Raw genomic sequence first — 22,714 nt, 5'->3', positions numbered from 1 at the left:
GAGGTTTGATACTTAAAGGCGTTAGAAAGCTATCTCTCTCTTTCTTTAGTATTAATATAAATGTCACCACAAGTCTTTTTACATGTGGTGCCTTGACTTAACATTTAATTGGTTCTGTGACGGAGGTCTTAATTAAAATTACTTGTGTGTCGAATCAAGTTTCCCCGTTAAAATGTATAGAAACGCCATTAATTCATTAGAACCCCCAAAAACAACACATGGATTTTTTAACATGGTTTTTATTACATAGTTTTTATTAAGAAAATGTACTTATAAATAACAAACGCAGTGTTGTATAAAATTACAGTAATGAATGTAGAATGTTCTGAAATAAAGTTTTTTATTAAATACAGTTTAACATACAGCGTTTACCTTGGAGGTCCGACAGCATAAAGATGCTGACCTTTCTCCTTTTCGCCATATTTTCTTCACTTTGATCTGCAGGGTTTTTCATCAAAAATCTCTCCATTTTAACATGTTTGATCCTCCCTCTCAGAATGTCTCTGAAATTAGTTAGGCTATGGTTAAATAGCGGCGTCACACGCCTAGTCGCAACCTTCTCTGGGGGTTACTTCTGAATAAAGTGTGAAAAGTTGCTCCTACATTCCCAACATTTCCTTTATCAATCTGGTAGAGATAACAGTCTCCTCCGTGTCATCCGCCCACAAGTGGTGGGATGTCTGAAGTCGGCTCGTTAGCCCAATTTTAAACCCAATTTTAGCTCTCAGGTCAAAAGAAAAAAAAACGACTGAGAGACGGCTTGTATCTCGAGGAACTTGTTAGCTGGGACACTCGTAAGTCAAGGTATAACAGTATATCTATTTCAGTAATCAGTGTGTTGGAAATAGAACAATTGAACTCTTCCTATAATTGCTGAACAACCTGGTAGATTTTTCTTGATATACCAATGTATATAATGTATATGTATAAAAATTAGCTTCAGTTGGCTTCGTACATTTGGCTTCTGGTTTACAAGAATTAAGAAAGTCAAAGGCAAAACTGATTTTTATCTCACAAACCGCTTCACGGACTCCAACAATGGGGAACCTCCAGAAATAGTGAAAGCAATTTGCCACAGCAGTTATAGAAAACCTCCAGTGCACAGCTCAGTTTCAAAGTTTAGTCTTTCCTTCTTAACAGTTTACATTCCTCCAGCTAAATTCTCAATAAGGGACATTGCTCTTGATGTTTTAGGAGACCCTTTTTATTTATCCGGCGTTCTTGCCTGTGCCTGTTTTTATAATACTAGTTTTCAACTTACAATCAACAACCATTTTATTAGCTACACATTCAATTCCTTAACACATACTAACGCGAATCGACCAATCATGGGACAGGCGCTCAACGCATTTTAGATATCTAAACGTGGCGAAGGCGACTGGTTGAAGTTGCGCCTGAGCATCACAACGGGGTAACATAGTTGTCGTTGCTGGTTTCCATGGCTGGTCTTAGAGTTTCAGAACTGGCTGATCTGCAGGGATTTTCAGTCACAGGCATCTCACAGATTTACAGACAACCGTCTGAAAAAGTTAAGATTTTTATTCAGTGGTCGTCGTGTGGACGAAAATGCCAAGCTGGTGTTAAAAATCAGGGGAGATTAGTTAAACTGGCTGGAGATAACGCAAAGGCAACAAAATCTTAAATAACCACTCATTTACAACCAAAGTGTGTGTAAATCCATCTCAGAACGCAGAACATCCTAAAGAAAATGGCCTACTCCGGCAGAAAAACCACTTTAGGCGCCACTTCTGATAGATAGGAACAGACGTTAGAGTTTTTATAGGAGCACCAGAATTGAAAGATGGCACACTGGAAACATTCCACATCCAAACTGTCTTGATTTCAGCTGTGATCAAATGGTAGGGGGAGAATTGTGTAGGGGCTAAATTTGCTTCCTAAGTTTTCATTTAAACTTTCAAATTAGATAAAACTAAATCTAGATTCAGCAGCTTAATTGGGCTTCTGCTTGCACCCAAACAAAAAGATGCCACAAACATACTAAGGTAGCAACCACGGCTTGTCTTTAATGATAACTTTGTATTTTCCTTGACAACTGATTCAGCACAGAAAGTGATGAAACAATAGCTGCTATATAGTTGTTTTACATTAAAGCTTGAAGTTAATTTAGCTTGTTTCAGTCTTTTTTTTTCCCACAGTGTTAAAACTGAGCAGTTTATCACTGTCGCTTTAAAACTGATTCCTATTGAACATTCACCTTTTCGGCCTGAAGCCTTATCATGTTAAAATCCAGGCGACCTCTGAGGAGTTCGTTTAGTGCAGAGTTTCTGTGTTGGTGCTCCAGAATAATGTTGTTTTTCAGAGGTTCATCACAGTTTGGCTCCAAGCATCTCAGAGGCCACAAAGTGAGTACTTTTGTTTTCATTGAGCTGCTTTCCTGCTGGAAGATCTGTGTGAAAGACATTCCCGCCTTCTTATGTGCCAAAGATCACAAATCTTAGCGTTAAACATTTGCAGCTATTTCATTAACGGCCATCCAAGTTAGACTGTTGGAATAACATGTGGTGTTTTTCTTTCCGCCAACCTCTTGCAGATCTGGAAAGATTTTTTTTAATTTAATACTTAGTTTTACATAGTTGTTAAACCAACATATTAAAAAAAAATGCTAAATAAAAGTATAATAGAAAAGTTTTTTTGTCTCTGGTTTCTTCAGATCTCATACTGTAATGTCAATCGTCTTCAGGTTTTAGGACAACAACATTGAGGAAATAGTCCAAGCAACTTATATAATTGAATTTATTAAAAAAACTCAGCACTGTGCAAAAAGTTTAAACCAAATCTTGTTTCTTCAAGACTCGCCTTAAAGGAATTAAAGTTTTTTTTATGTTTTAGAGTGATATTAATAAGTAGTTCTTCAGGTTTTTTCATTCTTTGGTTGTTTTGGCTGCTTTTCGTTTACCGAACCCAGACAGCATATTGTCCAATTTATGCATAAGTGAAAATAAAAAAATAACCCCCCTTGGATGTTAACAGTAAACAGTTTCTGAAAGTCATGATTTTAGAAAATGAAAACAAAAACAGCAAATACTTGGCTTAAAACCTGAGAGAGTCCTTCTTTCATAAAAAAAACTCTGTTAAATAAAGTTATTTGGGTTATTTGTGAAAAGCTGCTAAGTATCAAAATATCCACATAAAAACTGGTTGTTTGCTAAAATGTACATGACACACCCCTTGTTCTTTCACCGTTTTTTTTGTATTTATGTTTGAGTTATTCATAACTCTGTGATATGAGGCAAACATTTTGTATTCACCCAGGACTCAGCTCCTTTCTTCAAGGAGTTTTAGGTACTGAGTTTACACACTAATATTCAGGAACACTGATGCACAGGAACTTGAAATCACGCAGTTCAGATGAGGAGTTGATATTCCTCATTTATAAGACATTTATTGATTTTATTTATTGACTGCTGATAAAGACTGGGAGAAAAAGCGGCCATAGTTCAAAGTATAACCCTCCAAGTTCTCAACAGTTGATCAAGGATGTTCTTCATTTTAAGAAACTCTGGCTACTTTAAAGCAACGTGTTCTAAAATGAGGGATAATTCTGGACTTTTCCCAGTACAGTGTTTGCAGGTAGGCATTGAACTGGGGCTCGGTTGGTCCTCTGCTTCCAGGAAATACAATTAGAAACGTCACAGATACCAACCAAATTTTCCCACGGACCAGCATACCACCGATCGCTTTTAGTCATGAACCTCAGCTTGTTAGGCTTCTGCTCATTTGAAATCTTTCAGTGAGGTCCAGCCTGCTTGGCAATCCCCCCCCCCCCCCCCCCGGTCTGGGTCCTCTCTGTACAATAGACGGGAGGTGAAACGAGTCATTGAAAGTGTCGGCATTGGGCTTTGGTCCGTCATGCTGGAATCTGAGAGGGTTTTTTTAATTAAACCTGAGCTCCTGACTGACTCTTGGTTGGAAGTGCCAGCGTGGGACTTTTGTGCATCTCCAAGATAAAGTGAGGAAGACGAGGCTGTCTCTCCTGCTTGAGCAGCTTCAACACTGACGAGTCCTCCAAGCCTGCCAAGTCCGGCTGGAGGGTTTATTGTACCTCTTTTCTTCCCTTCTCCTCTCTGGCAGGCAAACCCAACAGACCCTAAACATAACCTTTTTTTTTTTCATTCAGAGTCACCCATCCATCTTACTCTCTATCCCCCCCCCCCCCCCCCCCCCCACTTGCTTCAAGGCCTTTTCAGACATGCCCTTCATCCTGGGAATGTTTTGGCATTTTCACACATCAGGCCTTAAATCCTGGAGCTTTAAAGCCGCTTTGGCAGGATTCCATCCTAAAACCCTTGAACTGTGCAAAGTTTCTCTCAGTCTCATTAGCTGCACAAACTATCAGAATATGTACCGTTACACTAAATGTATGAAAAACCTAAATGTTAACAGCAACGGCAGTTCTTAAATACAAACAAGCAGATCGTGTAACATTTTGTGAACTTAAAGAAAGTGTGGTGTTTTTACTCAATTTTTAGACCATAAGAATTTCAGAGTTGAAAATTGAGATTTGGATTTTATTTCCTCTAATATAAACACAACTTTTGTTATTTAACGACTCTGATTCTGTTATGTAACGAGCTTTAGGAACTTCAGATTTTTGCGTCAATATTAAAACACGACGTTTAGAAGTATTTTGTAAGTGCTGATTGTGCAGAAAATGTGCCATCCTGTCACTCTGGCTTTGTAGATTAAAACTGGAGCTACTGTTAAAAAATATGACCTGATTAAGCTGAGGAGGTAACAGCTTGAGTAGCGAGCCTGCAGAAAGATTACCTTCATTACAGCAAATCTTTACAAATCTGGTCGCCATCTCATTTTGTTTTGGGAAGGAGAAAAATGCATATTACCCCTGTTTCAGCCGCCTGAACAGCAGTCCTCAGCGACAACAGGGGGGGAGAAGCAACACTTTCTTACTCTGTGTTAAATGCAGCCAGAAGAAACTCTGGTCACTCCAAGATTTTTCCCATTAAAATAACTTTAAACAGCGGAAACTAAATGACCAACAAGAGGAGTTTTATTAAGGCCTCAGCCTAGTTCAACAAGTTCCTACATTTCCACAGTATGAGGTTTTAGCCAGAAATATATAACCTTATCAAACAATAGTTTTGCATTTTATGTCTCAATTTATAAACATTTAATACTAAAAACATGTTAATGCATTGTGCAAATTATTTCTAATTGATCAAAATCGAGGTTAAAATGATCAAAAGGCGTTTTTTTAGGGGGTAAATCTCTATAAAGAGCAAATAACGTCTCATTAGCAAAGCACGGCGGTGGCAGCATAGTGATATGGATGAGATTTTTAACAGCTGCAGCAAAGATGCCAGTTTGTTTGATTGTTCTTTTAGAAAACCTTTATCAAAGTGTAGCAAAATTTAATTAAAACAAAATGAGGCCTCATGCCCCACTGCAGTGGCTTTTATTGGAAGGAAACACTTGGTTCAACCAAATATATAAAAGTCCAAGCAATTACGATTCAGTCTGATTGATTCAGACAGGACTTCTTCGGAAGAATCCAATACTTTTCCTTCCAGAAATGTAAAAATATTGTGTAAAACAAAATATACATTTCCAAGTTCTTTATTCTGATATGTGCAGGATGTGCACTTCTCTTTTAGGGTTTAATAATGAAGGTCTCTGAATATTAAACCCAAAGAGCCTTTTATATTCTGTCTTAGCTTGTGCACAGCGTACATTAAAAAAAAAGAAGAAACTAAAGAGCTAAAAAGGTTTTTATGCCGATAACGCAGGGTTCATTTCCGATATTTCTGAATGAGCTGACAATGATTGTGTGACTAAAAATAAAAATCCAGTCTTATTCTGTTCTTATTTACAGATATGCTGGTGCATGCGTTTCCCAGACTTTAATCGTTCCCCGTTGTCTGTTGCAGGGAGCAGAGGCCATGGTTCTGGAGAGCGTGATGTTCGCCATCCTGGCTGAGAGGGAGCTGGGACCCAAACTCTACGGCATTTTCCCTCAGGGCCGCCTGGAGCAGTACATCCCTGTAAGTCGACATGCTTCCCAGTATCCTCAGGGCATTTTGTTTACATGTAGAGTCCCAGTGATTGTCTCAAAATGAACAGCCAGAAGAATTATTACATCAGCCAGTGTATTAATCTACGCCACCTTGGTCAAAAATTTCCTATATAAAGGAACCAGTTGATTGCATCAAAGTCCCGACAAGCAGCATTCCCTCCTGAAGAAGCGTAGAGCCACAGGGAGAGTCATCTGCATTGTCCATGGCTTTGCTGCAATCCCTCATACTGAGCAAGCATGAAGCAACAGTGGAAAGAAAAACTCCCCATTAACGGGAAGGAAAACCTCCAGCAGAACCGGGCTCAGTATGAACGGCCATCTGCCTCGACCGACTGGGGTTACAGAAGACAGAGCAGAGACACAACAAGACAGACAAAAAAGCACAGAAGCACACATTGATCTAGTAATCTGTTCTATATTAGATGGTAGTAGCGGGTGAGCCGTCTTCTCTGGATGATGTCACAGTTAACAGAACGCCAGACCAGGTGTACCTACTATGAAGAAAAAAGAGAGAGAACAAAAAGTTAAAAGCTGAAATGCCTAGGCCTATCACAGCACAACTATAGAGGTAGCTCAGGGTAACATGAGCCACTCTAACTATAAGCTTTGTCAAAAAGCAAAGTTTTAAGATTAGTCTTAAAAATAGACAGGGTGTCTGCCTCACGGACCAAAACTGGGAGTTGGTTCCACAGGAGAGGAGCCTGATAGCTAAAGTATCTGCCTCCCATTCTACTTTTAGAGACTCTAGGAACCACCAGCAGACCTGCGGTCTGAGAGCGAAGTTCTCTGTTAGGAACATACGGGGTAATCAGAGCTCTGGTATATGATGGAGTTTGATTATTAAGGGCTTTATATGTTAGAAGAAGAATTTTAAATTCTATTCTTGATTTAACAGGAAGCCAATGAAGGGAAGCTAAAATTGGAGAAATATGAACTTGTTGATTTTCATCAGAACTCTTGCTGCAGCATTTTGGATCAGCTGAAGGCTTTGAACTGCATTTTGTGGACTTCCTGATAGTAAAGAATTACAATAGTCCAGCCTTGAAGTAACAAATGCATGGACTAGTTTTTCAGCATCACTCCTGGACAGAATGTTTCTAATTTAGGCGATATTCCGGAGGTGAAAAAAGGAAACTCTAAAAACCTGTTTAATATGGGATTTAAATGACATGTCTTGGTCAAAAATAACACCAAGAGTTTTTACTTTATTACCAGAGGCCAAGTTAATGCCATCCTAATTCACTAATATTCAGGAACACTGATGCGCAGGAACTGTATGTATTGACTGCTGATAAGTTATTGACACGTCAAGATTATCAGGCTGCTCTTCCTTCTGTGTTGCTGTAGACACCTGTGGTTCTCTCTTATCTCTCGTGTTGTAATTTGACCTTTCACATGACCCGGTCTTGTAAAGTTCCACATCAAAGCAACCAAATATATTAGTTTTTTCCAGAAACATCCTGGAAAATGTTGAAACTGCTGTGAGATAATCAAATTTTCCTGGAACAAAAAGGGAAAAGGAATGTTTAAGTATCACAATTTCTATAAATTCAAGATAAAACACATTTAAATACATAAACCTTTTATTTGCAAACAATTGCATCTTCTAAGAATGACTTGATTGTTAAAATGTCTTTAAACCGTTTCCATGTTACACCACTTTATTTCTTGTGCCCCACAACAGCTGACCAAAGTGCTATATAAAAAATATAAATGAGAGAACAGGAGTAAAAAAATAAAAATAAAACAACCACGAGTTAATACATGACTGAAGCGAAACTTCAAACTTAAGCCAGCTGGCTTGTTCTTGTAAGTCAGAAATAGATGTTTAAGAAACTGATGAAGATGCTTTTCACCACGAAAAATTAATCAAACATAACTGCCAGCAGGTATTTCATTATATGCAAGTTATTACTTAGTGTTTGAAATGTTAGCCTTTATATTAGGACCTTTTTTGGAGAATTTGGGCTGTAGTCTTGACTTTAGTAGAACCCAGTGAAGAGATGAATTCATATATATGTGTGTTTAGTGAAAGTGCACCATTGAGCAGTGGTCGGCAGTATGTAAAAAAAAAAAAGCAAGTTTCATATAAATAAAACTGATTCAGTGAGGGAAACGTTGAGCTGTGATGGAAAGAGCCAATACTGAGCCAGAAGGGTTGTTATCTTGTTCTAACATTGACTAGAAAATCTACTGAAAAACCTAAACTTCCTCTAACAACACGGTCCTCAAACTGTGACCTTAAAATGAACAAAAGCAGTTTTGAGACCCTCCAGCGGCTCAGGTTAGGTAACAGGTTGATCTGCAGCAGCTGACCTAATGTTAGTACCAATAAACATACAGAGACAGAAAATATGGTCGATGGACACGTAGTTTATGGTTCCTTTTAAATTTGTAACTTTTTTTTTCCAGTTTCCATCAACTTCAAATATTTTTGATGCCTTTAAGTCACCTTTGTGGTGAATTTAGTTTGTAAGAAAACAAAAATTCAACAAACGCAACAATTTCCAACCAATGAGGTATCTTTCTAGTTTCTGAAAGGATGACTATGTGCTATTGCAATCTTTGCAGAGTCGTAAACTGGACACCTGCGAGTTAGGCGACCCGAGCATCTCCGCTGAGGTCGCACAGAAGATGGCCAGGTTCCACGGGATGAGGATGCCCTTCAACAAGGAGCCAAAGTGGCTGTTTGGAACCATGGAGAAGTGAGTCATTTTGGCCTTTTACATCACCATTTAATTAACAGAACTTTGATACGTTTTGGTTATTCAGTAACCTAGGCTTTTTCAAAGATAACCCGTAAAACTGCTGATAAGTTATTGACACATCAAGATTATCAGGCTGCTCTTCCTTCTGTGTCCCTGTAGACACCTGTGGTTCTCTCTTATCTCTCGTGTTGTAATTTGACCTTTCACGTGACCCGGTCTTGTAAAGTTCCACATCAAAGCAACAAATCATTTTTTCCAGAAACATCCTGGAAGATGTTGAAACTACTGCGAAATAATAAAAATTTTCCTGACAAAAAAGGAAAAGGATTGTTACGCCTGAGGGTTCTTCCACTCTGTGACAGCAAGCTAGAGATTTCTGAAATAATGATTTTGAACACTTAATGCAAAATGTTTAGTATCACAATTGCTATACATTTAAGATAAAACACATTGAAATACATAAACTTTAGAGTGTAGCAGCTAAGACAGGGGTCAGACCAATAAGAGACTTAAAAACATCTGCAACAATTTTAAAATTGATTCAAAACTAAACGGGATGCCAGTGAAGGGATGCCTTTGAGTTTTTGACGTTCTGGGAAGGCCAATAGGCTTCAGTTAAAATGCTTCGAATGTGTCTCGAATCTCATCCGGTTTCCAAAAAACTGCAACAATGACACAAAGAGACCCCAGGCAGCTTAGAAGGGTCTGGAATTTAAATTGAGATTTTTATTAGTATTAAAAAAAAACAAGCGTATGAACAAATATCTACATCTTCATGCTTTAATCTCCATTCCATTGTGTTAATAATCCGTTCATTCACACACACACACAGAAATACGAACAAACATAAACCCACAGGCTGTGGTTCAATAATTACAGTGTTAGAAAAACAGAAATACAACTTTTTCACATTTATTTTAAAAGTGCCTAAAACCAGACTGAGAGATACATTTTAATCTTGGAAATTATGTGATTAACACATGACAATTAAACAAGACCGACAGTTTGATTTGAAGTATGGAACTCCAAACCCAATGCAAGTAAAAACACTGCAGTTTAAAGTCCTCCACGAAGAAGACAAGGGGAATTATACTTTACAACTCTAGGCCTTGTCAAAAAGGAATATATTATCATAAAATGATAATTTAATGAATTTAATGTATAATGTCTCTAGAGCTGTGAGGCCAGCCTGAAAAGCTTTGTTGTCTTTGGGTCGGATAATAAGAGACCGTATCATTATCAAGCAAGTCTTAGCTAAAATTCCAACATTATACTAAAAATGCAACAATGACAAATTGTTTAATACGTTTAAGAACAGCACAGTTGCACTTGAATGATAGATACTGTAGAATAACTTAGTAACTGGGTTATTTCAAGTCAAATCAAGCAAAAGGTCTTCGACACGAACCTTTTGAGTAACGGTCCGTGTCATCCATCCACCAGGTACCTGAGCCAAGTCATGAGGCTGAACTTCACCAGAGAGTCCCATCTGCGCCGCTTCAACCGCTTTCTCGCCTACAACCTGCCACAGGAGATGGAAACGCTGAAGTAAGCTACCAAGATCCCTCATCTAGGAGTATGTGGAGAATGCGATGATGGTGCCTCGTCTAGGAAAGACATTTTCAGAGTTTGTTCATCTGTGAGCAATGAAGCCTTAAAAAAGCTCGTGAGAGTGCAAATCTGATGCAAATCTGTGTCAGAACACTCGGTCGGTGTTACATACATGAGTAAAAATGGCTGTACGATCTTAATCTGAAGTAGATGAGCTTTGAGGATCTCTTTTTATCAGCCATATATGATCAATGAAAGGTTTGCATCTGGATGGGCAGATTTGGCAACCGTAGGCATTCAGTGCAAATCTAACCAAATTTGTATCCTTGGATAAGCACTTTTCTTTGTTCCAAGCATCATAAGTGACTTTTATTATTTATATGTGATCAGGTCGCTGCTGGAGTCCACTCACTCCCCTGTTGTGTTCTGCCATAATGACTGCCAGGAAGGTAAGACACACCCTCCCTTTGTCTTTACACTGTATTCGTTATCTTTGGTCCTTTTTTTTTTTTAGAGGTACTCAGTTTTGTTTCTTGGGTTGCTTTTCAGGGAACATCCTGCTCCTGAATGTCCACCACAGCTCAGAGAAACAGAAGCTGATGCTAATTGACTTTGAATACAGCAGTTACAACTACAGGTACAAAGCAGAAAACTGCAGCCGATGTTTTACGCCGAGGAGCGATCGGAGCTGTGTTTCAGGCGCAAATTTGGAGCGGTTTGGTGTGGAGTGCTTTAGTGGCGACTGCGACATCTTTTACTGTTCTGGTTCAGTGACAGCGGACTTATACTCTTAGGATGTAGGGAATAATAACAAAGGCTGATGTAAAATAATTACATATAGTCAAGTCTTAAATTACTTTCTACAAAAAATAATAATAAAAAAACTTTATAAATGTAGAAAAGTGAGTTATTATCAAAATTATCACCAGATAAAATAAGACAAAAATGGTAAAGAAGGGGCAGAATCCATAATTTTCTCCAAACAGTTCAACTCTCCAATCGCCCATCCTCCTTCCAGTAACTCTCCTCCCATCTGACCTTCTAGCCCCTGAAAAGGAGATTGGCTCTGCTGATAATCTACAGTATAGAGTGACCCAGAACAAAGTCAGAGACAGCAGGGGGGTGGAGATGGGGGCGGGGTTGGGGGGGGTGGGGATTTGGGTTGGCGGCTGGTCTCATCAATATTTGTTTACTCTGGCACTTTTAATTCAGCCTGTTCAGTGTTCGCTGCAGCTGTTACATAAACGCTGTTCTGCAGACTAATAACGGTGCCCAGGATGGAGAGAATGGAAAGACATGACTGTGCAGTGGACTTCCAATGCCAGATTATATAAAAAAAAAAACACTTTTTTTATTGTGTGTGTGTGAATTCCTCAGTGGCTCATTTATGGGAAACAGTAGCTCACAGGGAACTCCCACCTCCTCCCACCAAACTGCAGCCTATCCCCTTCAAATGTTGCAGAGCAAACACGTGACCTCAGGGTGCCGTCCTCACCAGTGCGCACACACACACACACACACACACACACACACACACACAAACAAATACAGGGGGTGTTTGGTTTTTTTTTCAGTCTCGGCTGATGGGTATTGGCTTGAAAAGGAGACAGAACAGCATACGAGCCCCGTTTAGCTCCTCCCAGCAGAGCAGAGGGAGACTTTGAGATGAAAACAATTCAACAGTCCTGATAAAATGTGTGGGAAACTGTATCTAGCTCAAGGCAAGCAGCCACTGTCTGCAGCTGTCCACATCATTTTGGCCATCAGGGAATCACTTTAAACTCGGTCTTTTGCTGATAACTGAGTTTTGGTCCATTTGCAATGTGTAATTTATACAGTTTCAACCACTATCACTGCAAAAAGGGAACTAAACGTAAGTGAAATCTTCTTGAAATCAGTTTATTTTTCCTTGAATAGAGCAGGTAAATAAGACTACTTGCCAGTGGAATAAGAGTTTTGCACTTAAAATAGGAACAATTCATCTCCATCATCTTATTTTAAGTGCAGGATATCTAATTATCTAATTTTAGGGGTAAAAATACTCATTCCATTGGCAAATAATCTTATTTAGCTCCTCAAATCAAAGACAAATACACTAATTTCAAGAAATTTTTACTTACTTTTAGTTTGCTTTTAGCAGTGAGTCCTCAAAAAAAGGGTTTTCACGACTGCCAGTTCAGTCATGTGAAGGAAATATGTACCCCTTCCTCCCCCCACCACCACCACCACCACCACCACCACCACCCTGCTTCCACCAATGATTTGAGGAGGAAAATAGCATTCCAGCATGGCTATTAGACATCATCCATTAACTGATTATCAGAGAGCGTGATCACCTCCATAAAGCAGCTCTGGAGCGTTCAGGCGTGTCTTAACACAATGTCAAAGTGGAAATACATACGCGATGACCCTAGAAGGGTTTGAAAGCCATTCGTAAATGACTTGAAGAAAGAAAAGCTTTGGTTTACAGACGCACACGACGTATGGCGCTACGTGCGTTTGATGGGATTTGAACAAGGCTGACATGTTTGGACAAACTATTCGGAGAAATCTGACACACGAGGACAAATGACTCACACCAACCGTCAAACATAGTAGTGGAGGTGAGATGGGCGTCGGAGTCACTGAGCTGACTGAATCAAACGTGAGGCCAGTGGGTCAGCTGCTGAAACCTGGCTCAGAGGTCTTCCAGATGATAACCGAAATGTAAAGCTTCCACAGGCTGCTGAATCATTTGAACTTAAACGTTCTTTTGTTTCTAAAGGTTTAATGGTGCTAGTATTCATTCGTTGGTAGTTTGACTTGAAGAAGGGCAGAGAGAGAAAAGTAAAACGCACAGTAAAGGACCTGGGTCACGAACCAAAACCAGGAGAGCTGTTACCTACCTCTTTAGGCCATGATGCACAACTTTCTCTTTTTGCTGAGTATATTTTACAGTAAATCAGAAAAACTAATTTTTGCCCTAGTGATTTTCTAAACATGCTAGAAATCTGGTGGTATTAGCTACATCAGATCAGGAAAATCTATTTTCTATACATTTAAAACACTTAGAAGAGCAAAAACAGACTGCTATCAAAGTTTGAGGGGATGGTAGGGTTATGAAATACCCAGGCAGGAGCTGAAATCCATCCATAAAATTCACTAAAAGCAAAAACAAGGGCTGGTTTAAACGGGTTTTGAGCCAACAAAGGTATTTAGGATTTCAACACACTGAAAAACTCACTTTTCCTGACTTGGGATCGTGTTTATGAAATAGGGACCTACAGAAATAACACGGAGTAGAAAAAAAAATACCTCAGTATTGATATTCTGAAAACGTAATTTATAAAGAAAATGCTGGCTTTTTAAAAGTTGCGTTTAGAAAAGTTTGGTGTCAATCTCAACGCAAACCGTTTTTAAACATTAAACCGATGGAATGTAACACAGACATTATATCACAAAGACATTACGTGTGCTTGTCGAGGAGTTAAACATTAACAACTTCAGCGACTATAATAATAAAGTCCACTATTTGTAAATAATTAGAATAGAATAGAAAAGAAACATCTTTTATATGGAAGTTTAGGTGTACCAGCAGAAAGGTGACTGACAAAAGGAAAGTATGGAGATACACACAAAGGTAAAAAAATAAAGACTAAAACTGTAATAATATAACGCTTGGAACTCCACATTACTCCAGACATTTGAATTGAGAAAGTTTTCTGGAAGGGAAGCGAAACGTCTTCAAACTTCAGGGGAAAAAAAAATCCAGTTTTGTTTTTTAACTTTTTTTGGAATCCTTTCAATGTGTTTTCTAAACTGTCAGAACCTTTATTGGTGACACAAAAGACACTAACTCTGTCTGTTTGGCCTGCAGAGGCTTTGACATCGGCAACCATTTCTGTGAATGGATGTACGACTACACCTGCGACGAGTTTCCCTTCTTCAAAGTCGATGCTCAGAACTACCCTTCAAAAGCTCAGCAGGTGCGCGTCACCTCACTCATCGTATCTCATGCGTTTTATTCGTTGCACTAATTGGCGGATTGACGGTTTGAATGTTTTTTTTTTTTTTTATGGGCAGCTTCACTTCATCGAGAGCTACCTGCGAGAGTCTGACCAGGGCTTCGGCAACCTGAGCGAAGAGCACCAGATGAGGCTGAAAGAGGAGCTGTACGTGGAGGTCAACAGGTGAGTTTAGTCGGAGTAAAACGTTGAACCTGAGGCAGACTGATCAGCATGAAAGTAATACTTGGAAAGCATTATCTGTAAGAGGTACTGAACTTACTTTGTGTTTGTTTCTGTGTGCAGGTTCTCACTTGCATCTCACTTCTTTTGGGGCTTGTGGTCCATCATCCAAGCGAGGCTGTCAACCATCGAGTTTGGATATTTGGTGAGCAATTTATTTATTTATTTATTTTAATGAACAGGGATCATGCTACCAAAGTTCACAACCTGACAAATTCTCTTGCAAGTGTCTACTTTGTAGTCAAATATTTTCACCGTCATTGCTGAGTTTGTCTGTAAAAATGGCAGCAAGCGCAGTGTCAACACCTAGAGTCGAGGTGGGAGCAGAGTCCACGGCGGCAGGTTACCACGATAGCCGGAAAGGATTCAATGAACTCATGGTTATTTAATAGCCTCATATCCAGAGATGTTTGCCTAAAAAAACATTTATAGATTGTGCTGTTGTTTTAACATGACCTCAACTATTGCATTTTATTTGTTTAGCAAAGGAAACTAATTCTTTGAACAGCTTCAATATCTTTATTTGAACTTTGGATGAATTTTTTTTTTGGTCATTTTCACAGGAAAATGAATTGAGTATCATTCATTCAATCATAAAATGCTCCTAAACACAAGGGATAAACTGCTGTTGTGTAACCGCATACATAGGCAAGGCAAGGCAAGGCAAATTTATTTATATAGCACAATTCAGTACAAGACAATACAAAGTGCTTTACATGATTAAGATATAGCAAAATAATAAAATGTAGATAGAAAATAGAATAAAAGCAAGTAGGGATGGAATGTAGTAACAAAAAAGAACATTAAAAAACAGTATAACTGTTTAACTAGAACAGTCAAAGGTAATTTTAAACAGATGTGTTTTTAATCTTGATTTAAAATAACTCAGGCTTTCCGCACTTTTACAGTTTTCTGGAAGTTTGTTCCAGATCAGTGGAGCATAGGAACTAAATGCTGCTTCTCCGTGTTTGGTTCTGGTTCTAGGTACGCAGAGTAGGCTGGAGCCAGAAGACCTGAGTGGTCTGGAGGCTTGATACACTGATAACAAGTCTGTGATGTATTTAGGTGCTAAGCCATTCGGGGATTTATAGACTAACAGAAGTATTTTAAAGTCTATTCTCTGAGATACAGGGAGCCAGTGTAAGGACTTTAGAACTGGGGTTATGTGCTCTACTTTCTTAGTCTTAGTGAGGACGCGGGCAGCATAGGCCAACTACAGTGACGTCAACTATTTAGCTGTATAGGAAAGCTTTTGTTTAAGAGTCTATATATTCATGAATGCTTGGTTGTGTTGCAGGAGTACGCCCAGGCCAGGTTTGACGCCTACTTCCAGCAGAAGAGGATTTGGGCCGCCTAATGTAGCAGGACAACCGGGCGGTTAGACAACACATTGAGCCAAAATGTCAGCAAGAGGACACGAAGGCTGAAAAAGATTCAAAGATCCATGCTTTACGTACACTCCCTGCCTGTTACGGGGGATTCGCTGCCTCCGGTTGGTGTTTTGTTGACCAAAGCCAAGACGTAATCCCATGGCTAAGGCACTTGAAGTACGCCTCACAATCAACCGCAGCTCAAAGTTTACAGTGTAGCTACACAAAGGCCAACTGAAAAAGGAAAGAAGACATGGCTTTTCTAACCTTCATTACCGCTCTGATGTCCTCTCTGCTTCTGCTGGACCATATCGCTAGCATGACAAGTTTGAGTTGGTAAACGGCAGACTTCGGTTACCGCTAGAGCGGAAATGGTAACATTGCATCAATGTGTATGTATAGATCATTCCCTGAAGGAGATGCTCTATGGGAACGAACCAAAACGCAGACTACTCTGCATAGACTTGCTCACTGAGGCAGCCAGTTGCTGACTATGTATGTTATAATATATTATATAGATTTCAATGTGCCAGTAGAGTGTTACTCGTGGACTGGGAGGGCAGGAGAAAACCTGAATTCACTTATCGGTCTGATTTTCTGTAAACACTTGCTGTTCGCGTGGTTTAATTTTTTTATTTGGGTGTGTTTGTCATTGTCAGGCCAGAATCTTTTAAAGATGTGAACATTTTCCACCAAACTATATCCAAATACATCAAATCGTCAGGAATGTTAGCTATGCTCATGCCTGAGTCTTAGTGATATACTTACTAATCATACTCACAACTTTGCTTTATATTTTATAAAACAGAGGGATGGAGTGACCAGTAGATACACATCTCTGTACAGTTTACTGAGCCAAATACCTCAGCAGGTTTTTATGAACGTTGCTGCTAAACTCCACACATTGGTAATTGTATACTAAAGACGGCTTTACACAGCATTTGTTCTTTACTTTGACAATGGATTCTTTGGTGATTGGTCACTCGTGTGCCTGGTACCACGCTGCCTCATTATTGTATTCTTCTGGCAGAATAATGACACAGGCAGTCCAGTCACGGATCAACGATAGTTTGTTTTGCACAAATTACAACAATGAAAGTTGTAAATAATTACTGTGAGGTATTTAAATGATTTCTACAATTTAGAAACCTGAGTCCCATTGCAAGTCCAAGCTCATATTATAGTCATTACAATCTATTGTAATTATCTGCTAGTAAGGCCATCTTTGCCATTTCCTCAGACCAATGTAACAGCTTAGTGTTTAGTTTTTTGTTTTTATACTTTACTTCAATACGATCAGTTTAATTGACACAATAGGCTTGTTTTTAACATGGTTCCTAGGATGTTGAAGTTTATTCCATTCTTTATTTTCCTTATTTAATTTTAAAAAATATATAGAAATCTCATTACTTCTTGTCTAATTGTCATCTTTTTTTTTGCCATATCATATTTTTAAATTAACATATTAACCATAAGTATATTTCATAAGCCATGTATATGACTTGATCAAAGTTAAAAAAGGAACACTTATACCCAAATTATTTAGACCGGCTTGAATGCAGGTTTTAAACTACTCCTGTTTTTCTTAAACTGCGTCTAATTTAGATCAAGCATGCAAAGGGGCGAAACAGTAATATTTTAATCTTCCTATACTGAATAATTAATCAAAGTTCACAAACTGCTTTGGGAAACATTAAAAAAATAATCAGAATATCCATCCACCACCCTAGAAAAAGGCAACAAAAACCTACTTTCTCTATTGTATTGCTCTTTTCTGCCGCTGAAACATTTAAGTTCAGTACTTAAAAGTTGGCTAATAGGTCTCATTTGAGTTTTTGAGAAATCTGAGAAAGTTGGTAGTTTACAAATGGAAAATGAGTAGGAACCTTGCTAAATTTAGCCTCTTTAACTGTGTAAAGTTAATAATTAGGCTACTACCAACATTTTAATTGTGAATGTATACAAACGGTTTTTATGAACTGGTCTTTAATTTTAAACTGAAGCTTACACAATCAAGCTTCTATTGAACAATAGATTTGTATTTTCCTGTTTTATTGAGTTTTCATAGCTGTAGCTCCTGACAGCTAGCTATGCTAGCTATGACACTAGTTGTTTTTTCTAGCTTTAGCTAAAGCTCTCAAAAGTGACTGAATTTTTAATTGGATCATTAGATAAAGCAGCGGGAAAAGTCCTAACGTATAAAAGTAGTACAGGCTAACTAGCCTAGCATAAATGTTGATACACACCGGGGTGACCAGATGTCCCCGATTTCCGGGGACAGTCCTCATTTTGGATGACCTGTCCACGGCAAAAGCTGTCCCTGGAAATGTCCCGGATTTCATGGTATCATGATGGAATTAAAAAGTTTAGTGCAACAAGAGGTATTTTCCCGTTCCCGACGTGGTAGCTGAGCTGAGCCGAACGCGCCTTCCCCGCCCTGTCGGCGTTGCAGACGTCATCCCCAACGACACAGAATGTTATACCATTATTCTAAAGACGAGTATTAAAAATGTTGTGTATTACCTTTTTTACAATTCAAATCTTTTAGTTCTTTATTTTTAATTGACTTTATTTAAGACATGCTGACAGCATAATGCTAGTCTAAAATCCAATACAATTAAAACCAGCTTACATGCATCAAACTGGATGTGTGCAAAACTTTAACATTTACTTGCTTGGCTTCTGATTTCTGGTTATTGTCCGACAAAGTAAGCTAAGCTAACCTGCATACATTCATTCCTCTCCTGCATCATATTATCTGTGAATAACTTGGAAGGTATTTGGAAGGCACCACCAAAAAGCCGAGTCATGAAAACTGCAATGACAATAGTAAAACTCTTAGAGCACTGTGAAGCATAATACTAAACTGGTCACTACACCTGACTGAAACCCGATTTGACTCTGTTGGAGCACTTTTGAAAATTTATAAAAGAGAAAAAGGAAAAAAGAAAAAGGAAAACAAACAAAAAACAGGGTTTCTTAACTGTGACTTTTGAGTTGTTTAAATGTTAGTTGTACTTTTACTTATGTATTTATAGCTTATTTACTTTTTAGTGTGTTTAATTTGTAGGAGTATCATTGTTTTGATACATCAGACTTGAGATCCACCGTCAGAATGTGCAAGGGGTTGTACTGGACAGATATTTCAATTTTGTTTTTGTTACTGGTACATCTTTACTGTCTGTATCACTTGTGGCATTTTATTCCAGCTAACTTGATTTATGATTTTCTTATACACATTGTATTTCATTTCTTTTTGTTTCACTTGTAATGACTTTGTGTATTAAAAAAAAGCATCTTGGGTAAAATGCTACATTCCATACATTTTTAATGTGAGATTATACACATTACATCGAACCGTACATAAACCCTGACTCTAATGGTTCATTCAACAAAACTGTAATTACGCCCTGGTCGCTAAACAAACACACCCACCCTGTATATATTTAATGTAACATTCACTAACAAACATGTAGAAAATTATTCATAAATAAATAATGACAAAGTTTTATCCTATTGTTATTGCTAATGTACAGTGGTGTGAAAAAGTTTTTCCCCTTTACAAATTTCTTGTGTGTTGGTCTTTTTAAGGTTTCAGAGCATAAAACAAATTGTAATATCAAAGATATCCTGAGAAAAATGTAAAGTGTTTTTAAGTGATGATTTCAGTTATTTGTAAAAAAAAAAAAAACTAATAAGACTTTGACAAGACCACTAGGAAACCTTTATTAATTTAAATTTTTATTTTCAAATAGGGGCTGGTTGGTTAAGATTGCGTTTTTCCCTTAAAAATGAAACTATCATTTTAAAACTGCTTTTTGTTTTTCATCAGGTCATCGTCTCATAATAAAATTGTTTCGATCTGGAAGAAATGTTTAATGGGGCAAATACTTTTTCACTGCACTGTGCATTATGGTGTTGTTCTATTCTTTGATGATGACAACAACTATTCTACGATTTTACTCACCTTTGTTATCTATGCAGCTATAACTGAATGCATATGTACTCACAGCAACATGCTTTGTAATCCGAAAGGTTTTCTTTAAATGTCAGAAGCACTGAAATGACTGTAAATCTATGCTTTGCACAAATAAAACTGAGAAGATGGAGAAATTAAGTGTTTTCATTTGTTTGGACATATTACCCCTGGTCCTTCTAACATTTGGTTGCTGCTGAATCAAAATCGCAGAGTACATTAGCATTTTTCTAATACTATTTTTAGGCACAATAAACTTCAAGCAGCACTGCAATATTTATCCTGAAGTTAGGGTTAGCCAACACAGTGACGTATATTTAGTTGGGGCATAGTTCAAAGCTCAGATTATCGGTCTTCCAACGTGTCAAGATCCAACTAAAATTTCATCTATGCACTAGATGAAGACAGCAGCCGGTGAGCTGTCCCAGTTCAGCTATATCAGCAACGTGGAGAATTTTAATATACTGTTATCAAAGTATGGTCAGTAATAATCATAAAAAAAATATTGACACGTCATTCCATACAAGTTGGTCTGAGTTATTAGTAACACAAAAAAAAAATCTAATTGTGTAAAGAAAAAAAACATTTTTAAAATAGCACCAGCAACCAATATAAAAAAAAAATTAAGAAAAGTCTCAAAATTAATTAGGTATTTAGCTTTACATATTAATTTACAGAGACAGTATTGTAAAATTCATGGGCACCGTGTTTAAGCGTTTCAGAGATAAATTCAAGCCTGGTTTTTATTTGACTATGTTTAATTTAAATTTTTATTTATGACACACCCAAAACAAAGGTCTATTTTAAAGCACCGTGCTATAGGAAAATTAATTTACCTTTGGCCAAAACAATTACAAAAGAGACAAGAAACCTACAGTACAACACAAAGGGAACCATCAACCAAAACTGGTTAAGGTGCGGCCGCAGAACACTATTAATAGGATGTAAAAAAAAAAAAAAAAATGGATGGAGACATAGTGAAGTTGTTGATAAAAGTACAGTTGAGGATGTAGGATTTTATGAGTTTCCAGAGTTTTCCACAGTGATCTCACAGCAGACTGTACCAGCAGTCAGGACGTTTTTTTATAGAATGCTCATTGAGTTAATGGACACGGGGAGCTGCGATGAGTCACTCTTGGCCTGGTGAGGCTAAGCTGGAGCCAGATCCACTATTTATAAAAGACAGGAAACATTATCTTAGCCAACATCCCACTGATGCAGGTAGAAACAAGTCTGCAGAAATGGTGCAGTTTGATGTGATTGTCACTATCCAGTAAATGCTATTATGCTATATGTGAAAGATTTACTGTTGTAAAACAAAGGGGGCTAAAAAAAATGTGTTTCTGTGTCTGGTTTTTATTTGGTTACGTAACCTCTTCACTTACGCAACCCCAGATTACACTCATTTAAGCATTTATCAGATCTGAGCTTTGTACTTCAACCTGTTAAAAGGCAGATACAATTAATATGTCCACTGACTCAGCGTTTTGAATTAATTAAGCTTGAAAGCTTTAAAAGTATGAAAGTACAGCCCAGTCAGACCATATTATTCACTTTGAACCAAGGCCAGCATCTTTTAGTGTGAGTGGGGACGTTTAAGGCTGGATTGAAAAGCATTAAGCTCTGAGAGTTTGGCAGGTTTGTTTTTAGGAGGGTCCAAATTTGCAGCATCATCTCAGAACACAAAGTCAACTGAATACAGGGAACTGCAGGCAATTTTACACGTGCACCTTATCCATCACATTTTATGTACAAGCATTAAATGAAGTAGGTAAATATTTCAGATAAGATTTTGTCTTGACTCTATCTTCCGACTGCAAAGCACTGCTCTGGTAAACTTTTGTAAATTAGTTATTTTATTAGCCATTATAGATTTACCACAAAGTTTAAGTACCTTGAAATCTGTTCTGTGTGAATCTATGGCATACATGGTTCTGCTGGAGTTTTTCTTTCCACTATTGCCTCATGCATGCTCAGTATGAGGGATTGCTGCAAAGCCATCAACAATGCAGACGACTGTCCCTTTGGCTCTACGCTCCTTCAGGAGGAGTGAATGCTGCTAATTGCCAAGAAAACCTACTTGGCAATTAACTTGATTCTGATTCTGATGAACTCTGCTGGGTGTCCTTAGATAGGACATTTTTTGGACCAATCTGTTTAATCTGATTGAATTTGACTTTGGAAAGTGCCTTGAGATGACATGTTTCATGAATTGGCGCTATATAAATAAAATTGAATTGAACTGAATTGAATAGCTATTCTTTCATTTTCATTCCACAGATAATTAAAACAGCCTATTTTATGAGCAATGCTAGATTTTCTCATTTTGAATGGAAAACACTTGAAATGCATTTCAAATAGAGAGCTCCTTATTTTCTGGCAGCACATTTATGGGAATCAGCATCTGTCTGGGGGAAATATCCAGAGCAATCAGTGTGACTGCTTGGTCAACAATGTATCTCCACCAGCCTGTGTCCATGGTCTCCACAGCAACCGACTGACCAGCGAGCAGCAAAAGCCTCCAGTATTTTGCCCACACCGTTGCCCTTTATCAGGTAGCGCAGCTGATCACCAGCCTTGTTGTCTGAACTAGAGAATGTAGACTAGTAGCACCACCAGCACTTCCAACTGCATGTAGAGGCTTGCATTGAAGTCTGTCCAAAACAGAAACACCCTAATTTTTTACTTGTGGGCATAAATGTCTTGGACATACTCCACCCTATTATCCTATTATCCAAAGGATGAACTTCAGTGCAAAAAAAGCTGTAGTATAGTTGTTTCTGGTAGGTCTGGCCTTGGAAAATGGATCCACCATTGCAAAGTAGGCCATA

The 22,714-nt window shown here is 38.2% G+C and overlaps 1 protein-coding gene across 3 annotated transcripts in view; it reads left to right on the top strand.

The window, feature by feature from the left end:
* chka (choline kinase alpha) overlaps positions 1–20,024 on the top strand; it is a 32,309-nt gene extending 12,285 nt beyond the window's left edge. For all 3 annotated transcript variants that reach the window (XM_012867560.3, XM_012867562.3, XM_012867561.3), the window contains 9 exons: positions 5,907–6,020; positions 8,624–8,757; positions 10,204–10,308; positions 10,702–10,760; positions 10,861–10,948; positions 14,168–14,276; positions 14,374–14,480; positions 14,601–14,682; positions 15,835–20,024. In XM_012867560.3, coding sequence (XP_012723014.1) covers positions 5,907–6,020; positions 8,624–8,757; positions 10,204–10,308; positions 10,702–10,760; positions 10,861–10,948; positions 14,168–14,276; positions 14,374–14,480; positions 14,601–14,682; positions 15,835–15,894 — 858 coding nt within the window. In that variant the 3' untranslated portion in view covers positions 15,895–20,024. The remainder of the gene's footprint in view (positions 1–5,906; positions 6,021–8,623; positions 8,758–10,203; positions 10,309–10,701; positions 10,761–10,860; positions 10,949–14,167; positions 14,277–14,373; positions 14,481–14,600; positions 14,683–15,834) is intronic.
* Positions 20,025–22,714: the final 2,690 nt, after the last annotated feature.

Source organism: Fundulus heteroclitus, chromosome 2, assembly GCF_011125445.2.
Source record: "Fundulus heteroclitus isolate FHET01 chromosome 2, MU-UCD_Fhet_4.1, whole genome shotgun sequence".
Taxonomy (NCBI): domain Eukaryota; kingdom Metazoa; phylum Chordata; class Actinopteri; order Cyprinodontiformes; family Fundulidae; genus Fundulus; species Fundulus heteroclitus.
This window is presented reverse-complemented; position numbering and strand designations above follow the sequence as displayed.